At 40.0% G+C, this 23,611-nt stretch overlaps 2 protein-coding genes across 3 annotated transcripts; both read left to right on the top strand.

Moving 5' to 3' along the window:
- The first annotated feature begins 225 nt into the window (after positions 1-225).
- On the top strand, positions 226-10,724 carry si:ch211-261d7.6 (zinc finger protein 493). Of its 2 annotated transcripts, XM_020656220.3 has the most exons (3): positions 227-601; positions 2,951-4,516; positions 9,073-10,724. In XM_020656220.3, the coding sequence occupies exons 1-3, from the start codon at positions 484-486 to the stop codon at positions 10,341-10,343; spliced, it is 2,955 nt and encodes a 984-aa protein (XP_020511876.2). In that variant the 5' UTR covers positions 227-483; the 3' UTR covers positions 10,344-10,724. The 2 variants fall into 2 exon arrangements, with proteins under 2 accessions (XP_020511875.2, XP_020511876.2); XM_020656219.3 differs by lacking the exon at positions 9,073-10,724 and having other exon boundaries at positions 226-601; positions 2,951-8,273.
- A 1,471-nt stretch (positions 10,725-12,195) lies between these two features.
- LOC110000856 (uncharacterized) lies at positions 12,196-23,306 on the top strand. Its single transcript, XM_020656217.3, has 10 exons — positions 12,196-12,245; positions 12,745-13,281; positions 13,865-14,368; positions 15,377-18,996; positions 19,085-19,355; positions 20,176-20,358; positions 20,459-20,551; positions 20,630-20,816; positions 21,339-21,546; positions 21,639-23,306. Exons 2-10 carry the CDS (start codon positions 12,789-12,791, stop codon positions 22,917-22,919), a joined length of 6,840 nt encoding a protein of 2,279 aa, XP_020511873.2. The 5' UTR covers positions 12,196-12,245; positions 12,745-12,788; the 3' UTR covers positions 22,920-23,306.
- The last annotated feature ends 305 nt before the right edge of the window (positions 23,307-23,611 follow it).

Raw genomic sequence — 23,611 nt, 5'->3', positions numbered from 1 at the left:
AGCCACGCCTGAAAATAGTAGTGTGGGGAAATAATAATAATGTTAGTCAATGGGTGGGGTCAAATTTCACACATTTATAGAAGTATCCGATCTGATGGGATGGAAGCTTCCGCCAGATAAATAATTTGGCATTAATCAAATTGAAATGGTGTTTTTGATTCAGATCATTATCAGTTGATTAACCTCCAGTCATATTTTTCATTGATTGAAAAGTAACAGCCGAAGAAGAGTCGACTTCCGGTGACGGTCGCGCTGCTACTTAACGCAAAGTGTGCGTGAGACAGCTAACCCTAGCCTACAGTTAATCTTTTATTAATTTAAGAATTTAACATAACTACGCTACTTGCTCCGCAGGCGTATTTATGGTTTTTCCCGTATTGAGTCGGGTGATTGCAGTTTAAAAAAATAAAAATAAACAGGGGTGGCGGCGTGATGCTAACGAGAGCAGGCTAAAGTGAGCTAGCAGTACTAAACAGAGCCAAGATGGACGGAGCTGCTGCGGCTGATGCGGTCAGAGAGGACGGAACTGAGAAGAAACACCACAATGGAGACTCAGCATCTGAAAACAGTGTGTGTGCATCGGCTGAGGACACTGCTGAAAGTAAGTATCCAGGCGCGGTCAATTAAAAGTAAACCTGATAATTATTTAATAAAACGTGTTCAGGCGCATCGATATCCTCCGACCTCAGTGAGGGATTAAAAAACACTTCTGGACGAGAACAGTCAGCATTAAACATGATTTACACCCATATGGAATTATTTTTAAATGTTAACATTATTCATATCGATTTTTTATGTGTTAATAATTGTACTTAATATAATGTTGCTTTTATTTCGACCCATTTAGTCAGAACGTTTGGTTTTCAATTGGTCAAAAGTCAATATTGAAAAAGCTCGTTTGCATCTATGCATTATACAAGGAATGGTCTGTCAATGTTTAAATTTAAAGTTACCATGACCCTAAAATACTGAAGCAGCTTCATCTAGTCTTGTTATTTTTTCAGATATTTTGAAACATATTTGTTTCCCATTTAAGATAAGATATAATTTATTCATCCCAGCAGGGAAATGTAGGTGTTCCAGCAACCAGCATACATACAAACACACAACACATATATACACACATAACCCACCCATACAAAAAACATGAGCCCACAAAAAAAGTGGTGTGGATGGTCCATGTGCATAAGTAGCTGTTACTCATAGATAACAGTACAGAATACTAGCTCTGCCAGTGCATAGTATGATAGATAAATAAAGAATTATTATTTAATAAAGCAGACAAGTGTGCAAATATACTAGTGCAAAATACATTTTGATATATGCAGCTCGGGCTAAAGTTTAAATGTCTTCTGTCCATACTTAAAGGGGAGTTGTAATAAAGTGCAATTGCAGTAGGTAAAAAAAAAATAGGGTTCAAACTTCTTTAGGGTTTCATAAACATTAAGTGACATTTGCAGGGGTTAATAAGATAGAGAGTACAAGAACATATTTGTGGAAGACTAAAGTGTCTTTTAAAGTAGTTTTCTTCCTTGAAAGTGCTTAAACTGTAACCACGCAGATCTTTTGTAAGCAAAATTGTCACACAATACATAATTTGAGGCTAATTCCTCAATTAAGATGTGAAAAGCCAAGGAATGTGTACAGCCTTAAAACTAGTTGCTGAATAAAAAAAAATCGAAACATCAATCAATGTTTATTTTCTTGATTCAATTCCGAAAATCCTGAAAGCAGTTATTTCCATTGTAATGAAGACTCCTCATTTGTGTTGCACACAGGCCCCACTTGACTACACAGCCGTAAAATATTTTGTGGACTCACTTTATTCCAAACCAATACAAGTAATGCACATATTATTGTATAACAACTATCAGAAGGTACAGTCATTCATTTTCTGATTTTCTGTCATCTGTGTGTATGATTGAATCAATATCAATGCATATTGGTCAATAGAGAATATTGAATGAAATCTTGACCCAAAGAATTAAAATCCAATTCAATTAAGGTTTTTGAGAAAACACAGCTTTACTAAAAAGTCAATAATGTCTGTAAATTTGAATATTGATACTGATAGTTTTTAAGTTAATTGACATGTTCTCAATAATGTAATGAACAATGAGGGAGTTAATCTGCATTTTGTAGGAAAAAGAAATGCAAGAAGATCTAAAAGTTGTGTGCTGCTGTTGTAGAGAGAACAGTAAGGGGCTTTTGTACAATCTATTTTTGTTGTTAGTTGGGTTACTGCTTTAACTGCTTGCACGTAAACAATATTAGTTGGCTTTCTTTTTGTGTACTGAGTGTCAGTGCCACTTGCAGTCAGCATCAGTGTTTTGTTTGTTGTGTTTTCTTCTACATACTGGTTCAGCCTTTCTACATGTGCTGCCATGCAGTTAATGACCTGCCGATAATAATAATAATAATAATAATAATAACAACATATATGGCTGTTTAAACAAAATGCATCTCCTACCTAATGCACTCAGGTATTAAAATGTAGCCAGTTTAAATAAGAATAATCCTAGTGTTTGCTTTAATGATATGATTCTCTCTTTTGAAGTATCTCAGTAAAGAAAATCACAGTTTTTTACAACTCAACTGTGCAGTACCACACGTTATTACCATTGGGGCCTAAAAATGCAACAGGGTCTGTTGCAATCCTTTCAAGTAACTGAACGCTTGCCTTGCTTGAACTTAAAAAGGTCATTTGGCTTATGCACTGAGTTGTTAGCCCCTCTGCAATTAATTCCAAGGCTTTTGATAAAACTGTGATCTCTACTCATATTTTAAAATAAATACTTAATTTGCCTCATTGTATTTGTGGTTGTTTTTTAGTTATTTATTGTAATTTATGTTGGATTTTTTTTCTGTTTTTGTTTTTTGATCTGTTGGTCTGTCTTTCACTGGAATCGGGAGTGGCTTTGACTTCCTTCTTTCCCCTCTCTGTTTTCAGGGGTTGGGGTTTTCTCCTGTGGGGATTGTGGAGCAGCCTTCAGAGAAGAGGCAGCCTACTTGGAGCATCAGCATCTGCACCTGCAAGAAAAAAAATATTTAGACAAACCATTTGATGGTTTTCATGATGCAGAAAAGGACAGAGACACGGCTCATTTCTGCACTTTATGTTCAATCTCATTTGTTGAATTAAATGAGTTGCACTTGCACATGGAGAAGGAACATGGTGAAAGCTCCCAAAAGGACTCCAGTGTTGAACTAAACACTGGGAAAACAAATCAACACACATATGAATGCAGTGACTGCGGGAAATGTTACGGTGTGCTCGGACACTTTCTCAACCATCAGCGATCACACACGCTAGCCTCAAAATCTGTTTTTCATGACCTTGAACATTTGAAGAAGAAGTCATTTCAGTGTGAGTCTTGCGGCCGGAGTTATTCACGTGCCTCAGCTCTTGATGCACATCGTCGTTGTCACGAGGAAAAGCTCGTAAAGGCACGCAACAGGAGTTCAGGAGATTCATTTCCCGTTGATGAGTCAACGGTTGATGCCAAGCCCACTATAGACCAGACCAACAACACTCCGGAAAAACCTTTCAAGTGTTCATGTGGAAAAGCATTTCCTGCTCTGGTGCGTCTTAAAACACATCAAAGATTCAGCCGCAACATGCTATGCTCTCCAGAGGAAATGAGAGAAAAACCAAAGAAAATCTGCAGTGAGTTTCACTGTAGTGAGTGTAATAAGGCTTTTCATAGTCATATAGCCCTCTTCAATCATCAGCGATGGCATTCTAATATCTCAAATGATCCTGCAAAAAGGTTTCCATGTGAATTATGTGGAAAAGTATTTATGACTCTAACATTCTACAACAGACATCAGCGCATGGCGCACAGTGATGAGACCCCTGCAAAGTCTTTTCTTCATCAAGTGTATCAGCTGCAAAAGAAAGCATTTGAATGTAAAGATTGTGGGCTTAAATTCTCCAGGGCTTCAGCACTTCACTCCCATCAGATCCACCACACAGAAAATTTTAGAGAAACAGAGAAGGGGGGCAATATCTCCCTTCCTCCCCAACAGAACAGTCCAGAAAGTGAGAGAAAAGACACTGAGCAGGAACAAAAGGAACCAGAGAACGTGATTCCTACCAGTGTGTCAGAAGAAGACTTGGATGTAGTTGAGATGGATGAAGATGCTGAGAGCTATGAACCTGGGGACTTTAATGTACAGGTGATAAGTGCAAGTGAATCTGAGGACGAACCAGCCCAAGACTTGAATCCTGATCTGGAGCTTCTGTGCGAATCAGATCATGAACAAAGAGATGATTGTGACACTGGAAACCTCCACAGCAGAATCTTTTCAAAACCAGAGATGGATTTGAAAATTGTACAAATTGACTTCGAGCCATCTGACATGCAGAGTGCACCGATTGAGAGCGAGCCGGCGAATTACACAACTGGGGAAAGATTTGATTGCCCAGATTGTTACCGGTGGTTTACTAGTGCTTCATCACTGCGTGTTCACAGAATGTGGCACAGCATCCGTAAGAGAAGACAACAGCCTCAAGGTCAGTCAGCGTCAGTTCACACAAACGACACGTACGGCCACGAAGCCAGTAGCTTTGCAGCACACTACAGTCACATTCATCAACACAATAATCAAAACACAAATGATGACTTAATGTATCAAACAGAGGGCTCAGAAAAGAAACATTTGGCATGCAATGAGTGTGGTAAAGGCTTCTCGCGATTATCTGCTTTAGTCTCTCATCAGTTGCACCATCCCAAAAAAAAACAATTCCAATGCCCTGATTGCATGATGTCTTACTCCTATGCTGCGAGCTTATTTAACCATATGAAAAACTGTTCTGCACAGAAGAAAGAGAACATTTCTGTCACTAAAAAAGAGTACAATCCAAAGAAAACCCTTTTAGGCCCAAAGATTTATCATTGTGAACAGTGCGGGAAGGGTTTTTGGTCTCTGGGAGCTTACTCCCATCACAAGCAAAATCCAATTCAATGTGTAGATTTAAGGCTAAGAAAAGGAGTTTCAGGTTCTTTACACTCAGTTAATAGACACCCTCGCTCCAGTGTTAAGGTTGCTTGTCCAGTGTGCGGTATGAAGTTCCGTCACAAGGGCATCATGGCATTACACATGCGAAAACACGAAAACGGAAATCACAAATGTGAACTGTGCAACAGGTCGTTTCGTCTTTTTTCCAGCCTCCTCAGACACCAGGTAGTTCATAATGACCAGTTACTCCCACCGCCCATTAAGTCTTTTCAGCATCAGGTGGAGCAGTTAAAAAAGAACACATACAGCTGTCCTGACTGCGGGAAGCTTTTTTCCCGGGCCAAAGCTCTTCAGTTTCACATGAAGAGCCACGGCTACGAGACCTCACACTCGCCATCGTCGCCCAGATCCTCTGTTGCTCTGGAGGATCTCCAGTGTGCAACATGTCTTGCACATTTCAACAACAAGGCCTCTTTGAGGGCTCATCAGAAACTTTGCAAGAAAAGAGAAGTTCAATCTGTTGATTATAAGGTTGAGCCCCTAGAGAATGATAACCAGAATAATATGGAGGCTAGGACACAGGAAACGTCTAAGCAAAAGTCCTTTAGGCATGAAATTGGAAGTGAGGAGCAAAATATGGGAAATGAAACAGGCAACTTAAAAAACTCAAGAACAACCAATTTGAAATACAAATGCAAAAAGTGTGACAGAAGCTTTTCAGTGATTGGAGCATTAAATTTGCATAAACGAATTCATGTAGAGGGTTACAAACCTGTAGTAAAAACAAAATTGTCTATGTCGGTTATAAATAAATTTAAACAGGAAGACTCGAGTAAAGGACTATTTCACTGCTCAGAATGTGGGAGGCGATTCATGTCAAACTCAGCCCTTGGCTCCCACAAAAGATGGCACAAAGAAAAGAAAATTTCACGGGCTTTGCTAAAAGATGATGATTTCAAATCTGTCAGCCAGAAGACTGAAGGTGGACCTTTTCATTGCAACCAATGCAGCAAACAGTTCTTTAACCATTGTGTTCTTCAGCGCCACCAGATGTTTAATCATCAGTGTCAAACCAAAACTGAGCCAGAGCCTGATGCAGACAGAAGTACCATGAGCAACAGTACACTGAAAAATCCTGAGTTGTCATGCCCAGAATGTAAAAAAACATTTGTGAAGCACTCACTTCTTGCTGCTCACTTTGAAAATGAGCATGGTAAAACTTGCACGGCTGCACACCTTCAAGAGGACGGACCCATCTTGGTTGACCAGCTCCCCCAGCAGGTGGATGTGAACTCTAATAAGAGTGAGTCCATGTCATCAACTCTGAAGCACAAAGTGCACCAATGTCCCCTCTGCTCTATGACTTTTGCTAAAGCAAGAGGTCTGCGTGCACACAGATGGCAGGTTCACTCGAACAGCAAAAAAAGCAAGAAAATGATTATTTTGAGCAAAAAGACACCCATTGCCTCAAGTAGGGACCTTAGAGAGAAGGGGGATTCATCAGTTACAGAAAATGCTATTTCAGCAGTGAAAAATAGCTCCGTCGACAACGAGGAGAAGAAAACTAGATTGGACCCCTCGCCTGTGAAATTGAATTCATGCCTTGACAGTGGAGAGCAGTGCAGTCCTGCAGGCACCCGCTTAGACCAGAAGAAAGCGTACCTGGAGGTAAAACATGAGCCTAATGAAGGGATCCAATCTCCCGACACATCCGCAGACAGTTCACAATCTCTTGGCCGCTTGTCTGAGCATGCAGCCAAATGCCTCTTCAAGTGTGATAAGTGTGGGAAAGCTTTCCAAACAGAGGAACAACTAGGAAGCCATAAGACCAAGGCAAAGAGCCGGCCATATTGTTGCGCCCTGTGCTGCCAAGGCTTTTGGACTGAGAATCAGCTGCAGCAACATCTTGCCTGGCACGATGAAGTCCGGTGTCGTCTCCCGAACGAAGTCCGCTTTAGGCTCAGCGCTGCTTTGAGCTCTAGGCCTCTTAAACCAATAATGCCCTCTGCTGACACCAAAGGAAAGTCCTTTCCATCCTTTTCAGTGACACCAGAAAGCCTGTCACAAAACAGCCACAAGTGCCAACAATGTGGCAAAACCTTCCTTTCACCATCTGCGTTACAGAAACACGAAACTCAGCACTGTAACAATGACTCGTATCACTGCTCTATTTGCCCCAGGACCTTCAGTGAAATACAGGACCTTATTGATCATCACCAGGAATGTATTGGTGGTTACAGAAAGCAGAGTGATGCACCTGCTGCTGTCTCATCTGGAGATACCAGTGGCCTTCCTTGCCTCGAATGTGGGACTACTTTTTGCCTAGAAACTGATTTGCACCAGCACTATACTGAACACGCCCGGAAAGCGTGTTAGACTGAACTACCTGAAAAGGACTAAGATGAGTTGAAGACACTGCAAGAGACTTTTTTGACTAGAGACTAAGACTATTTTGTTTTGCTGAGGTAGACAAACGCTTTCCCGTTTTGATTGTATATTTAAGATTCTTTATGTTGTTAAGTTCTTGAGGTAAAATTCCTTTACCTGGGCTGTTATTTACACTGGAATAGTACATGTTTAAATGTTAAAGAGAACCTCTGTAAAGTTGTGTTTAGATCACATAAAAGGAGTTAAATTTAACCATTTGATTTTCTTCAGTTTGATCTCTTTGCCCTGGTTTTTCTCCTCCTGGTTATGTGATATGCTATATGTATGGTACGTCATATCTAGATGTAGTAAAAAAAATCTGCAACATTTGTGCATGTAACCTAAATCTTGCAAAAATGAATGTGGCAAACTACTTATAACAAAGCTTTTGAAGATACTGAAAACACTCATGTGTAGCTGTTGTGATCACTTTTACTGAGGGTTTGCAGAACAATATATTCTCTGCCCAGTAACGAGAGAAGACATGAAATTCAATAATCTGCATTTTTATGGTAAACTGGTCGAAGGAAAGAAGTGATTTTGAAGATTACAGCCAATAACTACTAGAAATCCAACTTCACAATCAAGTAATCGTGTGATGTGTACAAGATGTTTAGCATTAACTGTTTTTAAAAGCTCCAGTGGTAGCTTCCTCCTGGAAAGAGTATTGATGACTAAAACTAAATGATGCTTTCATGTCGAGTGGTTGTTAATAAGTTGTAAGATGGAAAGGAGTATTTACATTGTAGCAGAGGTGTTATATATTAATAGGATTTCTCTAGGTGACTAACATGTCCCATTAGACTACCTGTTTAACTTGTTTATGAAACAAAGATGAAAACGTTCTCTTGAAAGTTCAAATAAATTGACTAATTTCTCCTGAACTTTTGGGTTGCTTGATTAATTCTGTGTCAGTTACGTCAATCTATGTGATTTCATAATTATCAATCTAGTTATTATAATATATTTACATTTCTTGATTAATGACTCCAGCCTGTTTTCTTTATCTTGTGCATCCAGAATAGATAGAAGTGTTTTCAAGTGTAAAACAATGAAAAAGTTAACAGCCTTCAAAACATTTTAAATCTTACATTTTATTACAGGAAAATAATGGTTGTATTTTCTTTTTTATCCTTTTTTAAGTATTTCACAGTAAAGTAGCAAAAGAATCGTAAAAGTACTCAAACAAATCAATATTTAACTTGAAATTCAATTCACTATTCAAATGTCTTCTGATCATGAAACATTTAAGGTTGGTCTGTTTACTGATTTGATTTTGAAACACATGCAAACTATCTCAAAATAAATTAAACCCAAGTAGCAATTGTGCTGCCATAATTACGAGTTTAAGTCTTGGTAGATTCTTCATAAATACTCGACTTTCATTAAATGAGGGAAAACAGGACTTGTATGTTTTATTGCGCACTATCCCTGTCACCCAATATTTGTACAAAGAGAAGAGCCGAAGTCTTGTAAGATTCACCTGCTGCAGTTGAACTTTGGTAACTTAACCAGTAGTGACAAGATTGAATCCTTTTTGCAAGAAGATTGTAGAAAAAATGTCCTTCATAAATTAAGCTGTCTGCTTGCTTAACAAAGTCCTGATGAAGAAAATACAGCATATGACGTGTTGAGATTTTAACTTGTAAATGATCTAAATTGTTTTTCCCCCTTCTTTTGTAGTCAAACCGAGCAGCCTTGCTTGTATCGATTGTGGACTGAAGTTTGCAGACCGAAAGGTTTTCAAAAATCACCTGCACCAGCATGCCCTGGAAGAGGACGGGGAGGAGGAGGAGGAAGTCGGGAAGGGCGACAACAGGATCCATGAGGAACAACTGGACTTGGAGAAAGTGGTAGATGGTGAAAACACTGATAAAGACATAGGTTGTGATGAAAATAGCTCTTACATAAGCAGTTCATTGCAAACAAACCCCTCCGACTCAATACCAGGCGTTGAAGTTGCCGCTGTCTCAAAGAAGAAGAAACGCAGGAATGTTAATTCTTGTTCTGTTTGCGGTAAGGTTTATAAATACCTCTCATCATTCAAGAAACACCAACAGATTCATAACAAAAAGGCTACTGTAAATACAAGTGTCCCGAACTTAACTCAATATGAGTGTCCAGAATGTGGTATGGCATTTCTCAGGAAAGCGCGGCTACAGGGTCACATGAGAATTCACAGGTCAAGTATACTGTTAAAATCGGAATATCTCAAATGTGATCAGTGTAACAAAAGCTTCAGGTCTGAAAAGTCATGGATGGCTCACCTTGAGCTCCATGAACTAAAACCGTTTTGGTGTTTAAGTTGCAACAAAGGGTTTTTTAACGAAGAGGCGCTAGAAAAACACCTGCAGAGTCACAGTCTTAAGAAACATGCATGCAATATTTGCAACAAGAGCTTCCGCCTGCATACAGAGCTTAAGCATCACTACAACACCCACTCTGGAGCAAAACCTTTCCAGTGCACAATTTGTGGGAAAGCCTTCTCCCATCCTGGAAATCTTGTTTCACATCGAAAAAAGCACGTTAGAGTTTATGCTGGATCCAGTGGGATGCCTGTTGGTATAAAGAAATCTGCTATTATTACCAAAAAGCTAGGGGTTAAAAAGCAGAGACTTAGTCTCAATAGTGTCGATGAGAAAATGGATACAAACATGGATGAGCTGCCAGGAAAGGAAGATTACACTGAGGAAAGCAGAGTCAAAAAGCCATATGTATCCAAGTCGCCTGGATCTGATAGACACGATGAGTTGGGATCAGAAACTTTACAGCTACAAACGGGACAGCAACTGGAAGAGATTGAGACACAAAACATAATCATGTACAGAGAGCATGAGGAGTGGGAGTGGGAGTGTTGTGTATGTGATATGGGCTTTGATGAAGTAGGAAAGCTGCACATGCATTATATAAAACATGCTACTGGGGAGGTGCCGATACCACATGATGATTTCTAGGGTTGAAAGCTGACGGTAGCATTTTTTTTCACACAGGTGCCTCGGGCTAAGAAACACAATGTAAAGATGGTATTTGACTCATTTTTAAAACATTGTGTATCTAGTGAGTTTATTATTTTTGTAACTTGCAGTTTCTTACAATTTTGAAATATCTTCTTGCACCAAAATATGTACGTAATCCATGGGTGATTGATAATAATGTATTGGTGTGTTCAGCAGAGGAAGACTGAACAGCATAAAGCAATTACATGATTTTCATTTTTGTATTTTAAACGGAGGATATTTTCATGATCAAAGTGACATAATCAGTGGTAAAGCTACCTCCCTCTATTTTGAAAACCTAATAAAATGCATTAAAAAAATTCTGTGGGTTTCTTTGTGCAGTGGTCAAATGGAGAGTTTTAAACAACTGACAGGATATTTGGGAGGTAAATATGCATAGCATAGAGGTGACTATGTTCCACCTAGAGTTGTTAACCATACCGGTCATCTGTGGGTTGTTGGGGGTCACATGTTCCAAAGTGGACATTTGTAAGCCCTGTATTGTTTTGTTTATTTTTTCTGTCTGACTCTATGCTTTAAACTTAATAATCTTAATCAAAACATTGTTAAAACCAACGGTCCTCCCTGGCCAGGATGTGCACTTCGTCATATTCAAAGGGGTGTCCTTGACAAAACACAAACACAGGATCGCCAGCTCTTCAGGACAGTATTCTCCTGTCCACTTTGAAGATGACAAAGGGCACACCCAAGCCTCTAATTTACTATGACCTGGATGACTGAGGACATACACAGACAGTAAGTAATGTACCTAATTGTTTACATGTGATTGATAAGTCTGCCAAAATAAGCTGTTTGAAGTGTAAAATACAAAAGTTTTCAAAGTGAAGGCTGAGCTATTAAAACATTGAAAGTAGATGAATAGTAGATGGACACTTCCATACATTCCCTTAAATCATAATAGACATTTGTTATGAGCTCATGACTGGTTGATCAGCTTGCCATACTGAGCAGTTTGAACACAACATACAATGACTGGTTCACAAGAACTGTACAGTGACATACAAGAAAATGATAGCCTACATATCATGTTCAAGCAATAGAATGACTCTTACAAATAGCCTAATTGAATGTTTTGTAAAATCACCAGTGTAGTACTGTGTGCCCAAGAACCTTTTTATTTTGGGATTTAGAGAAAGGTTTTTGTGAACTAGCCTTTGTACGGCAATGTTGAGTTGAGTGTGTCCATCACTGTGAAGGATTATTTACATCACAAACTGCAATAGCGCCGCCAACTGGATATTAATTGTACTTTTGCAAGGAGACTGAACTTATTTTCTACCCTGAACCTGATCTCTCAAAGAACCAGAACCTGATCTCTCAAAGAACCAGAACCTTACTGCTGTAGGCTGGTTTAGTCAGTTAAAAAAGGATGAGAAAATTTAATATTAAAAAAATATCGTTTTTATCAAGGAAAACAAACAACGATTTGCACAAAGTATTCATTGTGTGGTTGCTTATAAAGATAACCTTAATAATTATGAACCACACAAGATTTTAAGTTAGGCCGTGTATGACTAAGGTTATTTTTGTTACAGCTTTAAAATGGGAGATTTTGAATACTTTGGCTACTTAAAGTGTAAAATATGCACGACAGCTACTGTGAAACCCATTTTAGCTTTTCTACGTAATTCTTGACTGATACAGTAGGTGGCGATAATGCTCCGCCTGGTAGCGATTTAAAGAAGAAGAAGGCTGCTCTTGTTTAATCTTGTCAAACCACATTTCCCATGAACCATTTGCGGGATACGTCAGACGTGACGTCAGGGTGTCTGCAGCTGCTCTCTGTATACGCTTTGTGCTAAGCGACGCGAAGATGCTTGGGCCGAGGAGTCAGCATAGGTAACGTAAAATGTACACACTCCTGCATCCATAAAGCTGTACGGGTGTCTGTGCAACCGGGTCCGTCGAGATGAGATAATATTTAGCTTAATTGGCTCATCAACAACCCGGAAATGTTTATATTCGTCCTTATAACCGCATATCAGAGGAAGCTAGCACCGGGCTATTATTATCAATGTATCCGTGATTATTATGGAGAAATTAGTTCAGCAAATGATGAGCCTGTGTTGGGAAAAGTCTCGATTCATGCTAATAAAATTGTGTTATTTATTTATGTTATAGTTATCGTTATACTTGCCCAAAAGGCTGCCCCCACGTCCTTTGGTCTTTTTTCATAATACAAATGTTTTAAACCCATTCCTTCTTTAGGCTCCCAGCAGTCGCGATATTGACAAAAATATGTATTTAAGGCCAAAAAAACTTTTTGTTTAAGGTTGTTGAATTGTTATAATAATTGATGTAATATATAATTACATTTTTTTTTTTTTTTAATTCCTAGATGACTCATATTAACAGTGCATTTAAGAATCTGCACAGAGAGCCATGCAGAGTCCGACCCAGGCAAACAGTGGACAAAACCCTGTGGCCACAGCAACCGCAGAGCCTCAACTGGACATCCAGACTGAAGCTCAGCCAGCACAAAGTAGAAGCGATGCACAAGAGGAGGAAAAGAGATCCACTGCTCCCTCTGAGACTAAAACACCAGTCCCTCCACAGGAAAACAGGTCAGATGTGCAAACTGCAGAAAAATCTGCAGGTGTGGCACGGGCACAAGCAGAGCCGAATGAACCCGCCGTTCATTCACTCACTGAGCCCACAGAAAATACTGAAAGGATGGAGACTGAGCCAGCTTCAAAGCCAAGTGCCCCAACTGAACCTGTATCTGATGGAAATAAAACTCTTGAGTCTGATGGGCAGAGTTCAAAGAAAAAAGATCAAGGTGTCCGGGATGGAAGGAAATATGTCCCCTCTAAGAAAGCAATGATTGATCCACTGAAGATGGACATGTCCAAGCCGTTACTTAATCCTCTCACATGTGAGTATTTAACTTTATATGTGTGTTGTGAACTGTCTTCATTCAATTAACATTATTGGGGAAATTACAGTATTTTTTACTGTGTATTCCGAAAGATACTATTATTTAAAAATACTTCTAAGTTCGACAGATATAGTCTCACATTTAGATAGACATGTACTGTTAGTTTCTGACATTCAGGAGCAGATACAAAAAACACCAAAAGTTGGAACTAGACCACTGTTATGGATGGGCCAATAACATTTCATATACATATTGTAAAGATAGTGTTATGAAGATATACTGTATGCGTTTGTAAACTAGAGAGAAAGTATAAAATACAGTCAGTAAAGTTTAATTATATAGAATTTATTACATAAAGCGTAGACATTAAAAGCAGTTACAGGCAAGTCTAAACAGATGGGTCTTAAACCTAAACTGGGTAGAGTCTCCGTTCAATAGTTGGGCCAGGATGAATATTGTTTCTAATGTTAACACATTTAGATTCCACAGTCAAGTTGCGTTTTTGCAAGCCTTTATTCTTTCTTTCAATATTGGTCTTTTTTTAATGTTATTTTTAATCTTCTCTCCTTCCTCCTTCTAGCATCTCAGCTCTCCCTGCAGTGTCTCGAGTGCCACATAATCTTCAGTGATCACAAGAGTAAAGAGCGTCATCTGAAGCTGAGCCACCCAGCAGAATATGAACAATCAATACTGAGGAATGCCCTTTTTGCCTGCTATGTTTGTGACCGCCACTTCACAAACTCCACAGAGCTCATGGTCCACCAGAAGGCCCACGTGGAGAGGAAACCCTTCAAGTGTCCAATCTGTGGCGAGGCCTTCAACAAATCATCAGAGCTCACCATTCATAAGAAAATTCATTTTGGCCAGGGTGGCTACGCATGCACGGACTGTGGCAAAGCTTGTAAAACAATGACGTTGTTGAAGTATCACCGCCGCACACACACTGGAGAGAGGCCCTATATCTGCAAGGAGTGTGGAAGGAGATTCAACATGTCCAAAGCTCTGCAGAAACATATACTGTCCCACATGCAGGATGGAGTCGAGGAAGATGGAGCAGACAAAGCACAGCTGAAGACAGATGAGGGTAAGAACATTTCCATGTTAGAGAGAGGTTTTCATGTTAGCCATGCAGATTTTAACATGCATAGCAAGTGACACTCTTTGACTCAAACTGAAATTTGAGTACGACTTTAAAGTTGTTACTATGAACGTTTGTTCAGACATTCGTGTTTTCAAAAGCATAAAAAAGGACTTTGTTGATCCCTTGACTTGCTTGTAGTACTAAGATCACGTTCACATTTATGTGAGGGGAATTATTCAACACATTTTGAACAAATTACCATTATATGGCACAGATGTCCATATCGCTATGAAGACGCATTTGAATCTTTTTGGTGGTCCTGTAACCTGACACCTTTTCAAATTTAAAGGTCACAATGTAATACGTCCAATATTTAGTTTCGGAGCAAAGTAATTATATTAACAAATCATATCAGCCTAATCTGGACTTGTCCTGTTAAGCATACAAATGTAAGCACATTGACAAGCACACTGAACACATTAACATAGTAAACTGTATTCACACTAATTCTAGCATTTAGTTTACAGCCCCTCTTAGCCACTCATATTCAGCCTCTCATGAATGGTTTTAAGATGTTAAGGCTCGGCCACATTCTCTGAACCAAAATTTAAAAAATGATAAGGGATACAGGGTATATACGGGGCCTACAGTATATTTTACAAATTTAAAACAGTTATGGAATTTCAGATGATAATTATGACACCCATGAGCAATTTGTCTATCTCTATCACAGGGTAGTAAAGACCTTTTATAATATTGGTGATTAAACCTGTCACTTATAAAATCTTTGTTTATGCTCTTTCACATTTCATCATCTTGTAAAATTTTAACGATATTTGTTTGCATTGGTATCATACAAAACAAACAAATATTGATGGATTTTTGTTATCAACCTTAAAATTTGATTACATTCCATCCTAAAATAAAATTTAAAAAAATGTAAAACACTTTTGTCTTTCAGGATCTAGAAAATATTGCTCTGCAATAACTTTTTCCTTTTATTATCTTTAGGTATTCCTCAAAACTATCCTTGTTCTGTATGCAATGCTCCCTTCAAGAGTACCAAGACAAAGCTACATCACATGAAAACTAAGCACACTTTGCAGCCTGCTGCAGCCAGTAAGGCCCTCCCTGCCGGACACCAAGTGAAGCCTAGTACACCTATCATAACTCCAATATCTATCTCCCAACCTGTACTGCTACAGCTGGAGGCCAATGGACCTCTGCAAAAAGTAGATTGCAATATTGACACAGATCAGATTCGCAGACTCATTGAATCTTTGGGAAATGTGCAGAGAGTGAACCAAGTTGTCATATTGGGGCAGGTGCCCCCTCATGCCCCACCCCTGGAAGTTCAGCAGATATCACAACAGTCTGAAACTATGAATTTGAATCTCAATCCACCCCATATAGATTTCATGGGTTTGAAACAGCCTCAATGTGGGACTGTTGAATTGGACTCTTTAAACAACCCCTGTGACCCAATGGAACAAACCATTATACTGGAGCCCATTACGCCGGATGGACAGCTGGAAAACCCATCTTTCTCAGAACTAGGTTCCCACATAGCAGCAGTTGATGAAAGTATCCAACTGACACTTGTTCAGACTGAACAAAGAGAGAGACCAGAGGGAGATGGGATGCATCAACTTCTTCAACAGCCTGATATTAGTGCTATTCAGTGTGATAATTTAGATCAAATGGTTTGTCAAAATGAACAAAACTTAGAGCAAACAGTCATATTAGAACTTACCCCCGCCTTGATACCAACTGAGGAGCTGGAGCAATCCCAAACTGTGAGTCTAAATGAAATCTCATCATCCACTCTGGTAACAACTACTGAACTTGAGGAAACTCCACATCAGGCTCCAGATCAGATGGTAATAGACGAAGCTGATCCCAGCCTGTCCATCTCATCTCTTACTGTTGAGTTGGAGTTGACACCTTTACAAAATGGATATCAGGAAATTGTCCTAGCAGACACTCAAACACAAACTCCAAATGAATCTGAAACAAATCCCAAAGCAGAGGTTGATAAACAAATGCAAACAGTGAGTCAAGATCAGATCCTTCCTGTCCTGGATAAAGCTTTGCCTCAAGGCACACAGGAAAAGGCTGATCAAGAACCATCTGAACAAGAACCATCTAAACAAGATCAATCTCAACAAGAACGGTCCAAAAACTCGATGGTTGAAAGCAAAGAGGGAGAAGAGAAGGTGGAGAACCTGTCTGAAATGGAGACTCCATCTGCTACAGAAGAGGATCGGCCACAATCAGAGCCCAAAAAGGTATCACAGATTTCAGAGTTACCTGTAAATATAATGTCTGCTCAAGAGCTGGTGAAAGTGCGGAAAAGAAAATCTGCAAAGGCGTTTCTCTTTCAAGGATATATGCAAGAACTGACTGGATCCTTATACAACGACGATTTCCAAATTGATGCGGCCCCTGCCAAACGCCAAAGACGAAAAAAGTCTCATCTTGTTGTTAAATTTGTCCCACAAAGCAAAGAGAAAAAGATCAAGAAACAGAAAAAGCCATCACAGCCGCATCGTTCTACACAGGAAGAAGTGTTAAGGAGTATATCACCAACCGTACATCTCTCAAAGAAAAAAGTATCCTCACAAAAGAAGGCGAGAAAGGGTAAGAAAGGCAAGATAGGGGGACATTTGGTTTCTACAGCTGAAATAAAGTCACCTTCATCAATCAAAGACCCACAGGTTCAACAAAATAAAGAGGATACAAGAAAAAAGAAAAGGAAAAAAGAAGTAGCCACAAAGCATGTAAATAACATAGGTGACCAAAATACTATTGCCTCAACAGTTTCTAAGAAAAAACAGGTAAAAATGATGCAAAGAGATCAGCCCAAGATTGCAAAGGGGGGCAAGGGGAAAAGAAATTTGGCAGCTAAGCAAATAGACAAGACAAAAACAAGCGCAACTTCAGCAGACATAACAGATCCACTCATAATGGAAGACTCTCTTCTTTTACTGAAAGGTCATAAACAGCCCCAGTTGAAAGTATACAAGTTAGACCCTTCTAAAGCATCCAGCAACAAAAAGGAGGATCTACCTAATGAGTCCCAAAAAATGTCCTCACAGAGTAAAAACAACAATCTGAAACATCCAGCAAGTGAGTCTACAATTTATCCCACATCAGAGGTTAAGAAAAAGGGAGGGAGAGTCAAAAAGAACCAGAAAGCCCTTTCATTGTTGTCCTCATTAAAGGTTTCCCGTGAACCACTTGAGACAGTGCCAAACAAGTCAAAGACCACCAGGAAACGTAAAGCCTCTCCGAAAGTGGAAACTGAAGGAGTAATAACTTCTTCTCATACAAAGCCCGCCTTAGAGTGCAAGGACTGTGGGGAAAGATTCAGTGATGTCTCGTCCCTTCAGAAGCACAAGACCATGGTTCATGTCATAGAGAGCCCTGGTCTTACTTACACCAATGGCAACATATTTGAAGGCGTCTCCAGGTTGGATCTTTACCAGCTTCCAATACAGCACAATAAGGCTCTTGGGTTGATGAATGCTGCTACAGGATGGGATACTGAGCCTGAGATGGGAGAGATTGCATTAGAAGATAGAGAGCGAAACGTCTCTTTTCCAGCTTTGATTCCGTCGCCTTCTTTACCTGTTCCACCCTCAGATGTTGAAATAAGGGCTTACGAAGATAAAGATGGGACTAAAATAGAACCAGATATCCAGTCACCATATGATCAAATAATAAATAGTGATACCCATCCCAATATCCCACCTGAATCATCTTTAAGTGCTTCTACTCTGACACAGAGTTCAGAAACAGGAAAGCCTTTGGCGTCAGATGAGGGTAAGCAAGAAGTTACCCTAAAGAAAAGCTTAGAACCTGATGGCCATGGAACTTTGGATGAAAATATCAAGAAGGATTTACTTTTTGAGGAAGATTTAGTTACCTTAGGGGAAAATGATGAGAGAGATGACTCAGCTTCCATCAAAGACACAGTTTGCCGAAGTGAATCAAATGGTTCCTGCAACTCTGAGGTTAGAAGCACGAACAGACATTTTGGGCAGGCTACTAATGAAGCGTCTGAAAAACCTCAAACTTGTCAGACTGTGTCATGCTCCACCCATCAAGGGGAAATCAAAAAAGAGGAGGAAGAAGTATTAGTCCAGAAGAAAAAAGGAGTGAAAGGGATTGTTGTGAGGAATGCTTCAAAAAGTAGGGGAAGAGGAAAAGGGGGTCTTAAAGGGGATGTGGTCTCGAAGAGAGTTTTTGCTGGAGATGCTGTCAGAGAATCAGAGTCAAAAAAAGAACAGGGTGAATGTCAGGTAGTTTACGAAACCCAGCCTATCACCTCTGATTCAGAAATAACTGAAGAAGGTGGGACCAATCCCGAATTTAAGGAAGACAATGCTACTACATCTGCCATGTCTTTGATATCCATGCCCTGCACATCAGAGGAATCTCCTAATGGGCCAGAGTCGGTTCCGACAAGAATAGAGGGGATAATGAATGAAAAGGAAATGCACGAAGGAGAGGAATGCGGCAGAGACAGCTCTCCAGGTATCATACTTGAGAAGGTTGTCACCTCTACACCAAAAGGGACTGCTGACAAGGAGCCATACCTGATGACAGCAAGAAACAGCCAAAGAAAGGTGAGATGCTAACTGCACCAGCAAATGTTATACATCTAAAATCAATAAAGGATCTAACTTGGCTAATTAACATGTTTCCTCTGTCCAGGTTTTGGACAGGTTGGCTGAGAATGAAGTACAGGTCTTTGGGAGCCAGGAGATCAAGGTTGAAGAGATTATTTCAGATCCCTCACTGGCAGGATCGGTCTGCCAAAACAGACAGAGTGCAAGTATGCAACCCCAGCATCACTTTGATATAAGGACCGTCCTGGTGAAAGAGGAGTGCAGCCTTGTACTGAATGAGACTCAGGCCGCACAGGGCAGCAGCAGCATCTGTTGGAATGTGGAGCCAGTCAGTGTTGTAAACACCTCCAGTCCTGGTAAGTATTAGACCACACTGCATATGACCCCTTTGTGTGTCTTTGACTTGGGAGGAATTAATGTACATTATGAATGGAGCTATATCCAGAAGGAGATTAGCCTGTGTTACTGTATAGTATTTAAGGGATTTTGTGTTAATTTTTCATTTCAACACAAGCGGAAGGATGGGTAAAGCGCTAGCTTAGGCTTCTCCCAGAGTTTAGATATTATTTCAGACCTTTAACTTGCACATCAACAGTGTATCTCATACATTCAATTTGACTAAAAAGCACAGCAAGAGTTCTAATTTAAGGGAAGGATGTCACTTTCTGAGTCTTGAGCTCATTACACAAATGCACGCACCCCTTTAAATGAAAGACATTACAAATGGACAAATTTATTGACCCTATAATTATGCCTGGACTGGAAGCTTCACTGTAAGCAAGTGGGTGGGATGATGGGACGATGACTTTGTTGATGTTTAGCAGAGTTTGTAGCTTAAACTTCTTACTGCTTGCCACAGTGTTACGTTTTCAAACTATTGTGTTTGTACCACAGCAGCGTCCTTATACTTGTTGTAGAGATTTGAACACAGAAAGGTCACCATAAAGGAAGCATGCAGCAAACATGCAGATAACAAGTACAGATAATTTACCTTTTTTACACCATGTACCTGCCTTTGAAAAAAAAAACATGATTTTTACACTAAGAGCAATGATATATACAGTATTAGAGATAGAATTGAGCAAAGCTATTCATCCCCTTGCTCCTGCTTGGAAGGCTGGCCTTGTGAGTGTTTTGTATTCAAAGAGATGCATGTCTATGGTGTTTTCTTTTCAGTAATGAATAGAGGGGAAACAAGAGATGGTCACGTCACCCCTGAGTTCAGCACCAACCAGTGTATCTTCTACCCAGTGAAGGAAGAGGAGAGGGAGGTTCTTGTGGGTGCTGCTCAGACCAACAATGAAGATTTATCTACAGGGTCGTCCAGTGAAACCCAGCAGACAGAACTTCAAGCAACAGGTAGTAATTTAAGTGAGTCAATGTGATGTTCAGTGATAGTTGTTGTGAACCAACATTCAAAGGAAGAGCTTTGTTGTAATGTTGAATATGTATCCACCAGATGGAGGGCGCCATTCTGCACCAGACCACCAGAAAAAGAGAGTTAGACATCTGTTGTCAGATACTCGAGAGAGTGACTTTGCAGATGGACAAGGTTTGTCTAAAATTACCATTACATATAGGTATTTTTATTGACAACCAAAAGCTGACTTATCTGTATCTTAACTTTCAGCTGAGACAGACGCTGAATGGCAGCATACTCCAGACGTCCAGGACTTTCTCCTCCAGAGCTCCGATGAGGAGGATACGGTTGGATTTGAACTGGCTGACCCTCAGCTTGACTCAGAGGCAGAAGTGATGTCCTATTTCAACAAGAACCACACAAACAGCGCACAGCGGCCAGATGAAACATCAAAAAAGTACGAAACACTTGACTTCTTTTAGTCTGAAACCCTTCAAAAAAATATACATTTTACTAATGTTGTTTAAACATTAAATAATACTCAAAGCAAGAAGGTTTTAGATTAGTATCATCGTCAAACAGGGCCTTTCTGTGGGGAGTTATGCATCTTCTCTCACATGCTTGCTTGACTGCTCTGGGTACTCAGGCTTCCTCCTACAGTCCAAAGACATGGTCCTTAGTCCGGAGGTGTGGATGTGAGAGTGAGGGGTTGCTTTTCTATGTGTATGTGATTGGCTGGCCACCAGTCCAGGGTGAACCATACCTGTCACCCAGTCAAAGCTGGGATCAAACGAGATAAGCTGAATAGATAATGGATGAATGGATAGTGTGTATAATAGTTTATTGTGATCTTTAATTGGGCAACAAAAGATGAACTCAAGGTTTTATGTATTAAAAACTACTCATGTAATTGTATTTGTTATGAAATTATAATTGTTTTACCCTTGCATATGATGTAATTTTTATTCTTCTCTCATAGTTTTCCAGATTCAGAGGTCCATTCTCAGGCACATAAAGAGGGAGAAAGGACCAGAAGGCCCATTGATTACTTTTCCAAGTATTTTGGTTGGGAAACCTGGGTAGAAATTGCAAATTGCACAAATAAACTTTCCAACACGACCAATCCTGTTACAGCCAGAGCGGTTGCACAGTTTGTTGGGATCCACATTGCGATGGGAACTTTAAAGGTTTGTGCTGATTGGTAAACTATTTTTTCTTGAGTCCTTTCCATTTTTTTTTAGTCAAACTGAAGTTAACTTTGTCTCTTGCTCTTTTCCAGTTTCCCAGTCTGAGGCTCTACTGGGAGGACTTGACAAAGGTGCCCTTGATTGCTGAAGCGATGCCCCTTTCTCGTTTCCTTGAGCTGTCTCGTATGTTGAAGCTTGCTTCTCCTGAAAGGGATCCACTTGACAGAAGTGTTCAACAAAGAACACATGATAGTGATTTACATCACAGTAAAACACTCTCAAGCAAGCAAAGTGATATTTGTCCATCCAGTGATGATCAGAGGCAAGTTCACACACCAAATGACTCTAACGGTTCTAAAACCCAAACTGATCCCCTGGGGAAAGTGCAGCCAATACTTTGTCGATTTATAGCTGGGTGCCAGTCTTTGAGACATGATGGCGGGTATGCAGTTGACCAATATCCATTACCTTTGACTGGGAAGAAGCACAATAAGAAACTCTCTCTCCACTGCACTACATTAGTTGGATTCAGTGGTTTGCTCTTACATGTGGATCTTAAATTGGGTCCGTCTGGCAAAGAAGATGCTGTTGAAAAAATGGTTCCAAAAGGCAGTACGGTGTTTCTTTGCAAACAGGAACTCTCCACCCCTGCCATGCTGGAGCGTCTGTTAGTTGCTGGGGTACATGGTGCAGGCAGGGTGGGAGGGGCCCGAGGACAGATTGGAGATGAGTTTGTGAGCTCAGATGGGAAGCTGATGTTGCGTAGATCACACTGCGGCTTCATACTTTCTACTGCGGGGAATGGCCAAAGGAACATGGCTTCTCTCATTGACAACTTTGAGAAGGCCCAGATGTCGACTCATCTCAACAGAGACCTACTGAAGCTTTACTCCATCCCCCTCACTGCCTCAGCTTCAACCTGCTGGCCTCAAGCTGTGCTCTGGTACCTGACAGATATGGCTTTGGTCAACTCCTGGCTCCTTTACAGACAGGATCACATGGCGGCCTCTGCACCTTTGTCTTTCATGGCCTTTAGGTTGGAGGTGTCCAAGGATTTCATCCTATCTAGCGACTCTGATACCCAGGATTCAGTTCCTCCTCAACCCCCTGTAGAGAAAGTCCATGCAACACATGAAACCCCAAATCTTGGCCTGGTGGAAGAAAATCCTCTCCCAGATGCAGCCACGCGGTACGACGGTTCAGGCCACTGGCCAGAGCAACTTGTTGAGGGAGAAGGGGGAAGATGTCGTTACGGGGACTGTCAGAGAACATCTCGAGTGCTATGCCTTAAGTGCTGTGTATTTCTTTGTATCTCGCGAAACCACAACTGCTTTTTGAATTTTCATAGTCAAGAGGGGTTGGGAGAAAAGTAGTTTCAACAGCTGTGCTTTTGGTGTACAAAAACCCAGTGTATCAAAAAATGGTATTACCTTTTATGTCTTTAAAACTTTTCCACAATGCCTTTCACTGTCCTTGTCATTGTATTGATGAATAATTGTGCTGCAGTTTCAAAAAACATGCTTTGTTCTGTGAGCATGTTTAAGGAAATCAAAAGGAAATGTGAAAAAATGGCTCATAACCATGAATTTTGAGCTGCGGAAATGGTGTAATTTAAGTATTTGATTTTGCAATGACCATGTTTTTTGTGTTACTGAACTGACCTCATTTGCATTTCATACTGAGCTTTTCATTTGGCTCTATGAATTGAAAACGTAATTTATGTGATTTAAACAAAACAATAAAATACTTTGAAAAATGAATCGCTTGTTGTTTTTAAAGACCCTTCTCAAGCAGCTATTTTGACTCATTACAGTAGGAAAAACATGGCTGCTAAGTGCTACTACATTGGTTATGGTTTGGTCATATAGCCTATGTAACATAAGCTGAACAAGAATCTATAGTAGCAGCATTCTGAGACAAAGGCAGCAAAATATTATTCAATCATCATTGGTTATCATTGATCATTGATTAAATTGAAAATAATAATAATGTGAATTTACTATCTGTATTCAGACTCCAAAAGTAGGTATAATGCAGGCTTAGAAATTCTAAAGAAAATTACACA

The sequence above is a fragment of the Labrus bergylta genome, chromosome 8 (genome assembly GCF_963930695.1).
Source record: "Labrus bergylta chromosome 8, fLabBer1.1, whole genome shotgun sequence".
Classification (NCBI taxonomy): domain Eukaryota; kingdom Metazoa; phylum Chordata; class Actinopteri; order Labriformes; family Labridae; genus Labrus; species Labrus bergylta.
The sequence above is the reverse complement of the archived record's forward strand: the minus strand, read 5'-3'. Positions and strand labels throughout refer to the sequence as shown.